At 40.5% G+C, this 15,813-nt stretch overlaps 1 protein-coding gene across 2 annotated transcripts in view; it reads right to left on the minus strand.

Moving 5' to 3' along the window:
• The window catches only part of NDUFV2 (NADH:ubiquinone oxidoreductase core subunit V2), a 29,404-nt gene extending 15,354 nt beyond the window's left edge, over positions 1-14,050 (minus strand). For both annotated transcript variants that reach the window (XR_013961514.1, XM_080685951.1), the window contains exons 1-4: positions 13,835-14,050; positions 4,472-4,537; positions 2,978-3,040; positions 2,774-2,890 (exon numbers count right to left, since the gene is read on the minus strand). Coding sequence is in view for 1 of the 2 variants with exons in the window: in XM_080685951.1 (XP_080542077.1) it covers positions 2,774-2,890; positions 2,978-3,040; positions 4,472-4,537; positions 13,835-13,888 (300 nt within the window). In the remaining variant the exon portion in view is untranslated. The remainder of the gene's footprint in view (positions 1-2,773; positions 2,891-2,977; positions 3,041-4,471; positions 4,538-13,834) is intronic.
• Between the last annotated feature and the right edge of the window lie 1,763 nt (positions 14,051-15,813).

Consider the following 15,813-nt stretch of genomic DNA (forward strand, 5'->3'; position numbering starts at 1 on the left):
CAGAGGCTAATTATTGGTGACCTCAGCCCTTCTCTCTGCAAAAGGGTCTTTTTCTCTAAATTTTTAAGTCTCTCATTAAGAATTTCTACTTTGACCATTCAACTCGAATATTTTGTAATTTAAAATTTCTAAATAGCAAAAATTTGGTGACCAAACCCTAATAAGTTAAATTATATTTTCAACCTTTCACCAATTTTTTAAAAAGGCCTTGATGTAACTGGTGAGGTATAGTGTGAGCAAATGGTATGGGGACAGAAAAAGTTGAGAATCAAAGCTTACCTACTAGCCTGTATAAGTTTACATATCTACATACTTACTTACTTACACACACACACACACACACACACACACACACACACGCCCCTTCAGAACAATCAAACCTTATTATTTCCAATGGATCTTCTGGACTAGTACTTCCCAACCTTTCACATCAAAGAATTTACAGAAAATACTTGTTTTGATATATTGGGGAAGGAGTGGAGAGGTGGGAGGTGGAAAGTGAAGGGGTGTGAGGGTGGGGCGTGTTCAGGACCGAGGGACTCAATATTTGAGCATAACTCTCTTGGTGAGGACAAGTCTGTTAGAGAAAACAGGTTTTTTAGCTATTTGCTAGGGCTGGTCCACACACAGCCTATCATGCATATAATCCTGGCTACAACTTTCTGGGTGATCTGATCAGGTCTTAAGATTTGATATCTGATATTCTTAAAAATTATGTATACTCATTTTGACATGAAAGAAGAGTTCGTTAAATTGCATTTCTGATGTGTTCTCAGAAGACATTTAAACACAGCTCACCTGTGAAAAGATTAATTTGGTGATACGAAACCAGGCATGTACCTCTAAATCTGGGGAGCTCTCTCAAAATAAACATGCTGAAGCCTGAAAATGTATGTACTGGAGCCCTACCACTGGGAGTAAGGCCCTGATGTCTACTTTGAAAAAACTTCCCTGGGGCTGCTACTGTGCACCATAGAGATGTTTAAGGAACTAACGTGTGAGTTCTGGATTTTGTTATTGTTGTAAGGTTGGGTTTTTCTTTGGGGTCAGAGAGAAACAGAAATATTAAAAGTCTCAACTATAAAGTGGAAAGAATCTTGATCCTATTCTTTATATGCTATTTTCTGCTTTTACACATACACATCCGATTTGAAATAGGACAGTATTTCTTGCAATGTTCTCACATTAATTTCTAATTTATTTTATTTTGCTTTACTAAATTTGCCATGCCGCAAGACTTCCAACAAGCTTGTCATTAAAAAAATAATACATTTTTGCTAAAAAGTATCTATGATTTAAAAATATACCTCAATAATTATTTATAAATTTGGCTATTATAACATAGAAACCAATATAAGTAATTTATAACGCCCCCCCCTAAAGAAATATGTGATTAGTTGAAGGAAAAAAACAAACATACATCTGGCTATGTTTACTAAGGTACCAACCAAACTTTCTTTATAAGATTTTTTCATAGTCAAAACAATATTAAGGATCCACAACAGTGTTAGGGTACTATACAACGCAAGTAAGAGATAAATGAGCTAAATAAAAAATCTGCACTTGGGATTCCATTAGATAAATTGAGGACATTCCTACTCTCCAAGAAAGATGTCAATGGTCTAGCCCCGTGGTCAGCAAACTGCGGCTCTTTGGCCCCTTGAGTGCGGCTCTTCCACAAAATACCACGGCCTGGGCGAGTCTATTTTGAAGAAGTGGCGTTAGAAAAAGTTTATGTTTAAAAAATTTGCTCTCAAAATAAATTTCAATCGTTGTACTGTTGATATTTGGCTCTGTTGACTAATGAGTTTGCCGACTCTCTAGCCTAACAGACCAAATAAAACTTAAAAAGTGAAAAGAGAAATAAAGTAGAGCAGAATCCCTGCAAGTCAAGTAGAAAATGTAAAGAATTAGAAGTAGTTCCCAGCTCTTATCATTTAGAAATCATAACAACGCTTAGAAAATATCTACATAGTTCAAAATCTTCATTGCAGTTGAGGAAGTATGTCCAGAGAAAAATGACTTCTTAACTTAAAGTCAAATATACTTTCCATTACATCACACTTGCTTATTAGTTTTGTGATTCTCATAAGAATCAAATATATGGTTTTGTTTAGCACTTTGTAAACTAAAAACTTTAACATAGTACCACACAAATGTAGTTATATTCATAGAATAGGAATAAACTTGATATTTGGATTATTACTGAAAATACAATTAGTAAAAAAAACCAAAATCTTGAATATGTATGAATAGACTAACTTCATTTAAATGGGTCACTCATAACATTTCTATGGGTTGCTGATTCCAAGGTGCCACAATCAAGTGTCATATATCATATATTGTATATGTTTTTGTTAAAGCCTGTCACCAAAGATAAAAATATTATAAAGATTCACCATTAGCTATGAGCAGATCCTTTTTTCTTTAATTCTGGTGTTTAAACAGTACATTAATTTTCAGAATATCTTGACAGCAAATTATACACATTTGCGATCTTTAATCTGTATTATGACCAAAAAGAGGGGAAAAAAGAAAACCTCATTATAATGCTTTTATTATTTCTTACAAGGATAAAAAACTCGACTTTTTCAGTTCTCTGTGTTACTAAGGGAACCAACAAAAGCATATGTAATTTGAGAAAACATAAATAATTAAAAGACTTAAAACTCTTATATTTTGATATTAATGAATGTCAGAGGAATTTCTATACAAGAAAGTTCATACACAATCTCTCCTTTTTTTTGAACTAAGGCAAAAATGAATTCAGTACCTTGTTCATAGCAGAGATAGGCAGCCATCCATTCTGTCTTTGGGCCAAATCTAAGACTGGAAGCACAGCTGCGGCTTTATGCCCTTCTGGATAGTTTTTTACAATTGCCTCTATCCTCTGTATCAAAGGAAAAGCACCCGTTTTTATATCTCTGGAAGATACTAAATATTTTGTACCATTAATTATAACATTAATTTATCATACCTTATAGTTTTCTGGTGTGAAATCAAATGGAGTATCTGGGTTATTCTCAGGAGTATCTCTGTGCTATACAAAAGGAAAAGAATATTTTCCAAAATGAGCAAAATTCCTCAAAAGTGTGAATAATTTTGCACTTTACTGTTGCTAATTTAATCTCTTCGCTTTGTTTTCAACATAATACAAATCAATTTATCCTTGCATAAAAAAAGAATGGCTAAACTAATTAGTAAATACACGTGACAGTTTTAGACAATTTTAGAAATTACCATTTAATGGTTTAAGAGAAGTAGCTTTAGGACCAAAAAACAAAACAAAGGGTTATCCAACTTGATTAGAGGATAGAATCTTCAAATGTAATTACCAAAACATTACTAATTCTTGGAAGCCTTATGAAGACAGAATTTTCAGTGTGGACATGTGTATTTTTCCAGAGAGTGTATCAAATTGTCAAAGGGATTCACTTACTATAGGGAAGGTACAAAAGCACCATCTCTTCTCCACATAACAGAAACTAGCCAACAGCTAGTTTTCTGTAACAGAAACTAACCAACAGCAAGAAGCTATATTTTTTTTCTCCATAAAAGAGCAAGCCCTCTTTAAAAACTGACAAGAAATGGCATGTCAACAGGAAATCAAATGAGTCACACTAAGATTAACACTTACAATGATTAATGTTTTGTACGTAAGGTGAACACAGAACTGAATCTCTTAATACATTAACTCTCAGTTCTTTTTCAAAGACACAGAAGAAAAAAGAAAATGAAAACTCCGAACAAAGATCTCAAACACATGGCATATTTGATATGTCTTTAGACAAAGATAACATATAAAGCAGAAATCTACTTATCGATAGTATGCCAACTAACATTAAGATTCAGCCTGGGAATAACTCAGTTTAGAAGACCATACCACTAACTCTAAATCGTACTAGTCCAGTAAATTGCCTTTAAACAACACCAGATTAATTCCTGAACACTGTACCTTTGCCAGAGAAAAGGGATAAATTATCTTGTATTTTCTGAATTGTGCAACTAAACTGGAAAGTTCATTGACCTTTACCTGTAGTTAACCCTGGGAACCAAAAATACAAAGGCCAACTACCAACGTATTCACTCTATTACTAAAATCTGTAAATTTCAAACTAGTGCTATTTTGGGATTCCCCAAGTTGCAGCCTCAGAATCTTCAGTGAACCAACATGACTGAGTTTAAGAATTCAAAGTGTGAAATTGGGTTAGGGCTCATTCATAGTAATTTCACTGAATAATAATCTAAATTCTTATTCTCAGATTTGCTCTGGTACCAATTTAAACTTGAGAGGTTCAGCTGGAACCACATATCTTTTGAAAAATAGTGAATTCAATTATCTATATTTAAATTCCCACAATGACCAGGTTATACCAAAGACATGGCTATTTAAAATATTTTGGATTATTATAACAAAGTTACCCAAATTTTCAAGTCTTTTCATTCTGAAGAAATCTAAGTAATTACTTACCACAAATAAGGCTCCTCCAGCTCCATTTTGCACAGATGTCTTATGCAAATTCCTTATATGTCTTCCCTAAAATTTTAAGAAAATTTTGTAAATCACAAGCCTTAAGAAATTTTTCATATGGAAAAACTTTATGATCCATAACTAAAAACAACAGAATCAACTTACAGAAGTAAAAGATCTTAAGAGTTATAGTCTACTACACTACACCCTGCCCATTCTATTTTAGGAGAGGTATAAAAAGGCAGAGGTCTAAAGGTAAGGTTATTAACTTGCCTAAGGTCACACATAAGAGTGGAAGAGCCAGGATCAAACCCAGTCATGTATCCTTTCTACAATACAACACTCTGTTAGCATACATTTGAAGAGTTAACTTACATCCTTTAACTTTTGTGTGAATAAAGTTGGAGGCAAGCTTTCATTTATTTAGTGTGGATATTCATAAACATGTTTTCATTCTGTACAAATGAGTCATATACTCTGTATTAATGAGTCAACTGCATCCTCCTTTTTAATTCTTTACTAAATTAGTTTAGAAACTCCAGCCATAAAAAGTTTCAGAAAGCTGCTTATGATGGATGCTATATAGACTGACCATACTCAATTGTTTTGGAAGAAACCCATTTGAATCCCCTCTCCTTTGCATTTCATTTCTCTTTGCTCTGTTGCTTCTCCTATCATTTCTACCTTCTCCACCTCTCCCCCACCCAACACCCACTCTCCCTAAAAGCAATTCAACTATGGTTCAGAAATTCCCCGATTTCTGAGTTCTACTAAACACAGATGGTAGAACATTGGATTACCAAGCATGGAACTGGAGAAGAGTTGGACAATTCAAACAAGGCAAACATAATAGAAGTAAAGGTAGTGATTTAACTGTTCCTGATAAAGTTAAATTTATTAGCCATCATAGCTATGTACTTCTGCAGTTTTATCCCAAATAACTGCTTCTCTACAGAAAGGATTCATAGATTTGTCATATACTTCTACAAATGGGTAGGTCTGCACCTTTTCACCTCTGAAATTTTCAAATACGTTTGCCTACTATATCAATCCCCAAGGAAACCTATTAACTTTTTCATGCAGAGAAATGACACACTATGATTACACTAGTGACCCGGTGCATGAAATTCGTGCACATTAAAAGGGGATTAGAGGAAATAATTTAATATTGCTATTTGCCCTTTCTCTACAATAGAAGTGTAGAGATGAAAGAAAATTAGTAAAATGTATATGAAAACCTTCTTCCTGTCAGAGTCTGGGGCTCACCATGGGACCCAGAGTCAAGTCCCTGCCCACCCACATGCACCTCAAAATCGTGTGAGACCCAGACCTGGCCAGCCCCCCCACATTGGGCTAGATCCAGACCCGGCCAGTCCCACCCTTGTCAAGCCCTGCCGGGCAGGGGGCGTAGCCTCAGGTCCCCTGGCCCAGTGCCAGGATGGGGGGCGTGGCCTGAGGTCCCCCAGCCCAGACTGGGGCAGGGGGCATGCCTTGAGGTCCTCCGTCAAGCCCCACCAGTTGGGGGACACAGCCTGAGAACCCCTGTCAAGCCCCGCTGGGTGGGGGGCATGGCCTGAGGTCCCCCATCATGCCCCGCCAGGCGGGGGTGGGGGCACAGGCTCAGGTCCCCCGGCCCAGCACCGAGAGGGGGGCGCAACCTCAGGTCCCCTGTCAAGCCCCGCTGAGCGGGGGCGTGGCCTGAGTTCCCCTGACCCAGCACTGGGGGTGCACCTTGAGGTCCCCCGTCAAGCCCTGCTGGGTGGGGGGCTTGGCCTGAGGTCTCCTGTCAAGCCCAGTCAGGCATGGGGGCACAGCCTCAGTCCCCTGGCTTGGTGCTGGGGCAGGGGATGTGGCCTGAGGTCCCATCAAGCCCTGCCGGGCGGGGGGTGCAGCCTGAGATCCCCCGGCCTGGTTCCAGGTGGGGGGGGGGGGCCTGAAGTCCCCTGTCAAGCCCCACCTGGTGGGGGGTGTGGCCTGAGGTCCCCTGGCCTGGCACTGGGGCGGGGGGGAGCAGCCTGAGGTCCCCTAGCCCAGCACCAGGACGGGAAGCACACCTTGAGGTCCCTGGCAAGCCCTGCCGAGCAGGGGGAGTGGCCTCAGGTCCCCTGCCAAGCCCCACGGGGGCGGCGGAGGGCGTAGCCTCAGGTCCCTGATTGCTCATTAAGGCTCCTTATGGGAACTTGGCCTCAGCTGTGGGTGCAGCCATCTTTGTGATGGAGTGATGGTCAGTTAGCATATTCCCTCTTTACTAGGTAGGATTTTGTTTCCTATCTTTATGTCAATTTGCTACTCATGACAACTTTTAAAAAATTATGCCTCACCTTGCTTAAAAAAGGATGTAACAAAATATTTCTTTTAACCTATGGTAATTCAACTGTAGACAGTCATTACAGACAGTGGCTTAAACTATGATCATGAAAACATTCCATGATCCCCTTATCTCTCACCTTCTCTCATTTAGATAGTCACCAAGTCCTACCCATTCTACCTACACAACTTTTAAATTGTTTTTCATGTTTCTTACAACTATCCCCAGTTCAAACTCTTTTCATTTCCCTCTTAGATTACCGCAATAGCCTTCTAACTGGTCTCCTGCCTTCCAAGCTCACCCTTCTCCACATCTCCAGAGATTTTTGTCCTAAAATTATGATGGGGGAGAAGGAGGTGGCAGTGGTGGGGATCAATCTAAAGTCATTCACTGCCAACAGAATAAAATCTAAACTCTGTGGTATGATATACCAAAGGCCTCTACTCTGTGACCTATTCCAGTCTCACCTTCCACAGCAAGTTATTCCTTGTCCATAGTGTCATGCTCTCTCACATTCACTGTCCTTGTACATGGAGCTACCTGTACCGACAACGTTATGTCACCCTATACCTCCCTCATCCATCATGACCAAGGTTAACCTCCTCCTCTTATCTCTCTAAGGCCCCTGAACCACAGTCTCTTTTCCCTAAGCAAAGTGAAATCACTTTATAGCACCTATTAAGCTTAAATCTTCACTATACACACCAACTTTCCTCAGTAAAGTTGAGCGATTTCAGAAAGGTAGGTTTAAAAAAAATTTTTTTTTAAATAAGACTTGCAAACAAACCCAGTTCAGGCTTATTCTATGTAATTTTGGGCACATTTGCCTGGGCATCTTCAGATTCTCACCTACAAAATGAGATAACACCCAGCAAAGTATCCCACTTATAAAGTTGCTTTCCTTCTCCCCCAACAAGGCAAAGCAAAAAGTGTTTGAACATAGTCCTTAATGTTTACTGAAAGAAATTTCCTGATTTGTAACATGCTTCCTGACTTGACTCCAAAAGTGGTGAGTCAAGGTTTCCCAATGGAAAATCAGACCAACATGGTAAATGAACCTACAATTTATTACCAAATGTACTGGACTGATACTAAAGAATGCTAAAGAGAAGGGAAGTTCAGCCATTTATATATTTGAAATGGAGACTGCGTTCACATATCCAATAGAAAGATCTGAATTTGTAGTATGCCAAAAATGGCCTACTGAACCTTACCGAATACTTAAAAATTTGTCATTTTCTCTTTCCCCTAAATTGTTTAAGGCTGAAAAAATAAATTGTTTAAGGCTGGGTTAGGCAGAATAATAATGCCTCAAAGATACCCATGTCCTAATTCTGGGGAGCTGTGAATATGTTAATATACACAGCAAAAGAGATGGAATTAAGGTTGCTAATCAGTTCACCTTAAAATAGGGAGATCGTTCTGGATCATCAGAATCCAAGGTAATCACAGGGCCCTTAAAATTTGGAAGAGGGAGCAATGTCAGAAAAGGATATGTGACAAATGGCAGAAGCAAGGTCAGAATGATGTGACATGACATGACATGAGAAACTCCTTGGCCCTTGCTGGCTTTGAAGATGGAAGAGGGCCATCATCCAACAAATAAGAGCAGCTTCTAGAAGCTGGAAAAGCTAAGAAAACAAATTCTCCCCTGGAGTCTCTAGAAAGACGTGTACCTTGATTTTAGACCATGTCAGACTTTTAACCTACAGAATCATAAGACAGTAAATTTGTGTTATGTCACCAAGCTTGTGGTAATTTGTTACAGCAGCAATAGAAAACTAACACAAATACTTTTTCTTCTTTTTAATTTTAAGAACTTTAGAATCTTTAAGGCAAAATGGAGAAACCTTGGGACATTGCAAAAATCAGGTTTAAAAGAGACATGGAAGCATGGAACAGATTCACAGATCTCAGAGGAAAGGCAGTGGTGCTGTGGGGGGATTAACTAAAGAAGTTATATGCATATATACATACTACTTGCCCATGGACACAGACAATAGTGCGATGAAGGCCTGGGGTGGGGTGGGAGCCAGGTGGAGGGGGGCAAAATGGGGGACATCTGTAATACTCTCAACAATGAAAGTAAATTAAGAAAAGCAATATATAAAAAATAAATCTCTAATGGAATGAGAGCATTTCATTCTATAAAACTTAAAATTTAGCCCTAGCTGGTTTGGCTCAGTGGATAGAGCGTCAGCCTGCAGACTGAAGGGTCCCAGGTTCGATTCTGGTCAAGGGCATATACCTTGGTGGCAGGGACATCCCCAGTAGGGGTGTGCAGGAGGCAGCTGATCGATGTTTCTCTCTCATCGATGTTTCTAACTCTCTATCCCTCTCCCTTCCTCTCTGTAAAAAATCAATAAAATATATTAAAAACAAAAAACAAAAAAACTTAAAATTTAGAAAAAAAAAAGCCACCACAGAAGGTTCTACTTCTAGTGTAGTTGAATAGATATTATCAGTCCAAATCACTGAGTAACAATTACAAACTCTGGATGAAATATTTCTTTTAAAACATAAAAGAACAAAAAACTTTCTGAAGGCACTGGAGAAAAACCAAATGCATGCAGACACAGGAGGGAGGGGAAGCCTATACTTAGAAGAGAAGTGGGTTGTTGTTTTTTCCTTACATCTTTTAACCTGAAGGCAGACCCTCATTAGTACAGGGCAACTAAACCCCTAAGAGAACCTGCAACCTTAATCCTCCTATATAATAAAGAGGTAATATGCAAATTGACTCTCACACCCTCACATCACAAGATGGCTGCCCCCACATCATCACAAGATGGCCACCACAAGATGGCCACTCCCACGTCATCACAAGATGGCCGTTCCCACGACATCACAAGATGGCTGTCATGAGATGGCCGCCCCCACGTCGTCACAAGATGAACACCACAAGATGGCCGCCCCGTCGTCACAAGATGGCTGCCCCCACATTGTCACAAGATGGCTGGCAGGGGAGGGAAGGTGGGGGTGATCGGGCCAGCAGGGGAACAGTTAGGTGTCAATCAGGCTGGCAGGGGAGCAGTTAGGGGGTGATCAGGCTGGCAGGCAGAAGCAGTTAGGGGCAATCAGGCAGGCAGGCAGGTGAGTGGTTAGGAGCCAGCAGTCCCGGATTGTGACAGGGATGTCCGACTGCCGGTTTAGGCCTGATCCCCGGGATCAGGCCTAAGCCGGCAGCTGGACATCCCCCGAGGGGTCCCGATTGGAGAGGGTGCAGGCTGGGCTGAAGGACAACCCCCTTCACAGTGCATGAATTTCATGCACCAGGACTCTAGTGGTATGAATAAACACAGGTGAGTTTGGGACAATCACAGGCATGGGAAAGTGGGAAATTCCTAAAAGGAATAGAGAGGAGAAACCCCAAATTCTGTGGATGACCCCATGCACATGTGGCAGATTCCAAGCAGCTCTGATAAAAGAACTGAACCAATATCTGAGTTGCTGCCCTCAATGGAGTTGAATTCCAGTTTGAGTTCAATTACATAACTGCCTACAACAACTCTTTGGAGGAATTAACAAAATCTAAAGCCTCTATGACATACCATCCACAACCGAAAATCACTCAACATAATCAATGGTTATTACCAAGCAATTTCAAAACAGCTGCAACTATGCTTAAGGACATAAAGAAAAATATCATCAACGACTAAAAAGACAGAAATAGAAACCATAAAAATGAAACATGAAAATTCTAAAACTAAAAACACAATCCCTGAAAAATGCCACAACCCTCACCCCTACAAAACTAAGTACTGGCTTGGGTGTGAGGCAGTAATGAGCTGTATACAGTGGTGTCATGTGAGGCCACGGCCAGCATGGCCTGGGTTCAAAGACCTGGAGAAAGGGCTGACGTGCAAATTAATACACAAGACAAGAAATATAAATTTGGAAATTATGAGGGAAACCAGTTGTGAACTTGGTTCAAGGGACCAAGTTCCCATCTGCTTTTTATTTACTAGAATACACAATTGCCTTTTAGGAATGCAAACAGACATATCAATGGTAATGTTTAGTAAACAGTAAGATTATCAGGTTGGGGGAGTTTGCTTTCGGCCACTGAGTCAGCAGCAGGTAATAAAATGCAGATATTCCGCCCTGTGAATATCAAAGGCCCATCCAGCCTTCTGACCGGACTTCTCACATTTATATTAATTTCTGTTGATCTTGGCTTCCTGCAGTATCAACATTACAGAAAGCCACAGGCAGTTACTAAAGGAAAGAAGAAAATAAGTCTATTCTTGATCCATAATTCATAATTTTTAGGCAATTCTTGACAATCACTCAATAAGGTATTACTGCACTTTACAGAAAATAAAATGAGGATCAAAGAGATTAAGAAATATGGCTCAAGGTTATTATACAAGTAGTGTCTTCCAAGCAATTCTAGACACAGCACTAAGTTCTTGATATTTTTTAAGCAATGATGAGCTGAAAAGCCTGTTGCTGAAGAAAACAGCAGCTGGCTAATAAAGCAGAAATTATAACAGAATAAGCAATGTAAAAGGTTTGAAAATGTAAATGCTTTCTAAAAGGTTTCTCTTTTAGGAAAGCATTTTATTAGGAACCTCTTTATTCATATTTTCCTAATTTTTCCTAGGTCATCTTGATATCCCACTATTTGTAAAATATTAGAAGATAGGCCTGGTTATATAAATTATAGAACATACAATGGAATGAATGCTATGCAGCATTAAAAATGACCGTATAAAATGTCTGCTGATAAGGAAAGCTGATCAAAACGTATTATGAGAAATAAAACAGGCTACAAAATAGTGTGAACAATATCATCTGATTTTTTAAAAGTTCTGTTAAGGTCTATTAATTGCAGACTTCAAAATTACACATTTGGTAATTTCCAAGTTGATGAGACTATGGGTGATTTTCATTTTTTGAGCTTATTCTATTTGCCATTCTTAATATTATATTTTTTGGACAATAGTTGTGTAATTGCAAAATTAAACTTGTAAATCACACTATCATGCTGTACACTTTAAACTTCTACAGTAATGTATGGCAATTATTTCTCAATAAAATTGAGGGGGAAATGAACAAAAAATATTCATCAAAAAATTATTCATCAACTCAACAAATATTTACTAGGCACACACTACATACCAGGTAATGATTATTTAATAAAAAAAAAAAGAGAAAGTTGCCGAAGTTAACCTAAAACAATTTCATTTCCCCAGCTGGCGTGGCTCAGTGGTTGAGCATCGACCTATGAACCAGGAGGTCACAGTTAGATTCCCGGTCAGGGCACATGTCCAGGTTGCAGGCTCCATCCCCAGTGTGGGGCATGTAAGAGGCAGCCCATCAATGATTCTCTCTCATCATTGATGTTTCTCCCTCTCCCTTCCTCCCTCAAATCAATAAAAATATATTTTTTTTTAAAAATTATTTTCTTCCACTACCTTGTTTTTTTCAGTTAACAGTTTTTCAATTTACACCCTCTAACCTCTTCCCTCAAAAACAGAGGAAACTAAAATCTATCTGTACTCTATATCCTTTCTACTAGTAGACAAGGTCTGATCCTCATTAGTCTCACCTGGGGTTCTGCAAGAGCCTCTAATCTATTTAGTCTCCCTGCCTCTGGCTCCCATCAAACCTATTTCCCTTTCAGTCCCATCCAGTGATCCATCCAACGCAGAAACCTGACCATGTCCCTCTGCTCCTCTAAAACCTTTCACTGGTTCTCCACTGCCTCTACGATAAAGTCAAATTCTTCAGGATAGCACGCAAGGAGCTCCAAGATCTGGGTCCTGCCAACTCTCTCATTTCATCTTGAACACCTTGCCTCCAACAATGGAGTCCAGCAACACAGCTTGTGCTTCTCATACCGACAAGCTTTTTCTTGCCATCAATAGTCTTTTCTTGCATTGTCTTTCCTCTTATACAAGACTATTAACTCCACAAGAACAGGGACTGTCTAACTCTAATTATGTGAAATGGGGGAATAAGAGTACCAACCTCACAAACGAGATTTAGAATGTCAATATTTAACACAGTGCTTGGCACATAGAAAGTAGTCGCCAAGTGTTACCTATCATTATTACCCACATTGTTATCTGGAGTCCATCAGTGCATGACCCACAGTAGGACCATAAACGTTTATTAAAAGACTAAACTCTGCAAATTACAATATTCCCATTTTACAACTGAGGAAACAGAAAAATAACAGCCAAAGTCACAAAGCGAAAAACACAGTGAAGTCACCATCCAAACTCCGGTGTAACTCTAAAGCCCCGAACTCATTCTATACTGACTGCTGTGCACTATCTATATCCCTCTCTTCAGCTGAGAACTGACTCAACCCCGCTATTTTACTGCAAAGACAAAAAGGCTTCGTTCTTTCCAGTAAATGCCCTGTTGTTAAATTTCTGGAATCTGCATTTTAAGTTAACTTGAATGTTCAACCTTTCTGAGAGTCCATTTCTTTGCCTAACATGAGATGTAGTTGGATCTCAAAACCATTCAAGCTCTAAAAATCCTGCTGTGCAGTATTTGTGCTGCTGTTCTTTTACATCGTTGGATACGACGTAGCGAACTTTTCAGATATGCAAGGCACAAAAGAAAACACTGTTGGCCTAAGGAGACGCTCCTAAACCAAGCAAGCCCGATCTACAATCCCAGAGTTCTCTCCAGAACAATGCAACCTGACGGCCGCAAGGTCACTAGGCTGGCTGTGCAAGCTGCCCCCTTCGGGAGCACGGGCACTGGAAACAGATCAGGCCGACGCAGGCGCTAGAGTGAAACAGGACAAAACGGAACACCGAGCGGCCCCTCCTTCATCCTCCTCTTCACAAAATTAGGTGTACACTTCCCAGTCCTGTAAGGGCCACGCACCCGCCTCAGTTACATTTGCCGACCCTCCCTCGGAGCTCTTCGCTGCAGCAACCTCTCCGGGGAGAGGGCGAAGGCCGCAGTGCCCTTGCCGCCGCCTGAAGGCTTGTCCAGAGCCCAGGGCTCTCGGGTGCTCACGACAAAAGAGGCAAGGAGAGAGGGAGAAGGGCGGCGCCAGTGCCCGGGCTCATTCCGAGCCTCCTTACCCACTGGGCGGTGAGGCCAGCCGCCCGGGCCCGTAACGCCGCGGTGAGGAACATGGCGGACCAAACTGTCAGTCTTTCCCCGCAGCTCCCGGCGCGGATCCCCCGCAAGCCCGGGACGCACGGCGTGCGCGCTCCGGAGTCAGGCCCAGAGCGTCCGGGGCGGCAAGCCGCTCCCTACCCCGAGGCCGCGGGGACGCGCGAAGGCGCGCGAGGGCTGCTGGGGCCCAGAGGGCGGAGACTTTCCGGGGAGAGGGGCGGGGCGAGGACCAGCCAGCGCCCTAAAAGGCCGGGTCTTGCCGTCTGCGCTGGGGTCCCAGCCTTGAAAGGAAGGGCGCCTTGGGCTCTTGGGGGAATGAAACCCGGACCTGGATTTATGGGGTGTGATTCCCTTTTGGAGAGCCTTATTAGGCTCTTATTAGGATGTAATCACCTCCTTTTTTTTTTTTTTTTTTTTTACCGTGGTTACTGAAAAAAAATTCCGTTTCAACCCCTACAAATCACTTTACAAATTATGGAATTGAAGATGCAGAGGGCTATCACCCAGTGAGCTAGGCATAGACCCCCTCTCCCCCCAAGTGCCTTAGTTCCCATTCTTTTGCTTTAAAGATCCTTGCCGACTTATTTAAGGGTGAAATAACATGATATCTGGATTTTGCTTCAGATAAGTGGGGAGGGAGATATAAATGAAACAGGATTGGGCATGAGTGATTGACTGTTGAGGCTGCGTGGTAGTTCTCATTACTATTCTCGGTACTTTCGTGCGTGTTAGAAATTTTCCATAATAAAACTTTTTTAAAAATCACTTCCTTCTTGATGTTTGGTCATCTCTGGAAGTTCCAGTAAGTACTTATTCAGTAACAGCTATAATATGCACAGCCCTGTTTCCTGCTGTGGAGGGTTTGCCAGCCACTTACTGCCTCCTGACTTTTCCCTCCTCTGCTTTCTTGTGTTTCATGTCCTGTATCCACCCCCTTTATTTTGCCCATTTTATTTGCTATAACAAAGAAATAATTATGAATAATTTCTGGAACTTTCACAGCATTGCAAGGGTTTTTAGGATTTATTCCTCATTAATTTAAACACTATAAAATATTCCATTGCAACTCCTGATGAATCATATTTTACAAATTATGGAATTCAAGTCACAGAGGGCGGCCAGCCAGTGAGCTAGAAATAGAAACCAAATACCCTGGTTCCCTTTCCTTTGTTTTGTCTTTTATATTAGTTTGCTTCTCCAAAGTTGCCTGCAGTATTTCCCTTTAAAAGGGGAAAATATTCTGGTCCTCAGTGCTGATTTAAATTATTTTATTATGAAGTTACCTAAATACATATAAACCCAACACAGTTATGCACACAACACTGTACTTACAGTTCTTCTACAACTAAAACCAAAGTATATCACTAATTAAATACATTCACACTAAAAGTGGATGATACTAACTGATATGGCATGGATTCTTTGAACCTGGTATGCATGCTTTTGTTAGATTATATTAGGGCCTTCTCTAACTTCCTAGTCTAGATTAGTCCTCATGATAGCTTCCCTAAGTATGCCTGCCTCCACTTTCATTACCACATTTGCCACACAATTATAACCTCCATAAGTGCAGAAACCTGCCCTTCCCAACCTGTTCAACAATTTGCAATGTACCTGGCATATGAAGGATATTCAATATTTGTTGGCTGAATGAAAAGTTTGTACATGGTGCCAATATTTGGCCTCCCTAAATGTGTTGTATGCCTCAGGTTGAATTTATGCTTATATGTATGTGTATCAATGAGAGTGCTGTTTGCTGCAAGTAACAGGAGACCTAACTAAAATAGATTAAACAGTATTGGATTCATTATCTCACATGAAAAGAATTCCAGAGGTAGAACAGTTCCAAGGCCAGATAATTCAGTTGCTCAAGGATGTCCTCAAAAACTTGAGTACCTTCCGTCTTTCTACTCTACCATACTCAGCTGTGACTCAGTAGATA

This window comes from Plecotus auritus, assembly GCF_963455305.1.
Source record: "Plecotus auritus genome assembly, chromosome: 8".
Lineage (NCBI taxonomy): Eukaryota > Metazoa > Chordata > Mammalia > Chiroptera > Vespertilionidae > Plecotus > Plecotus auritus.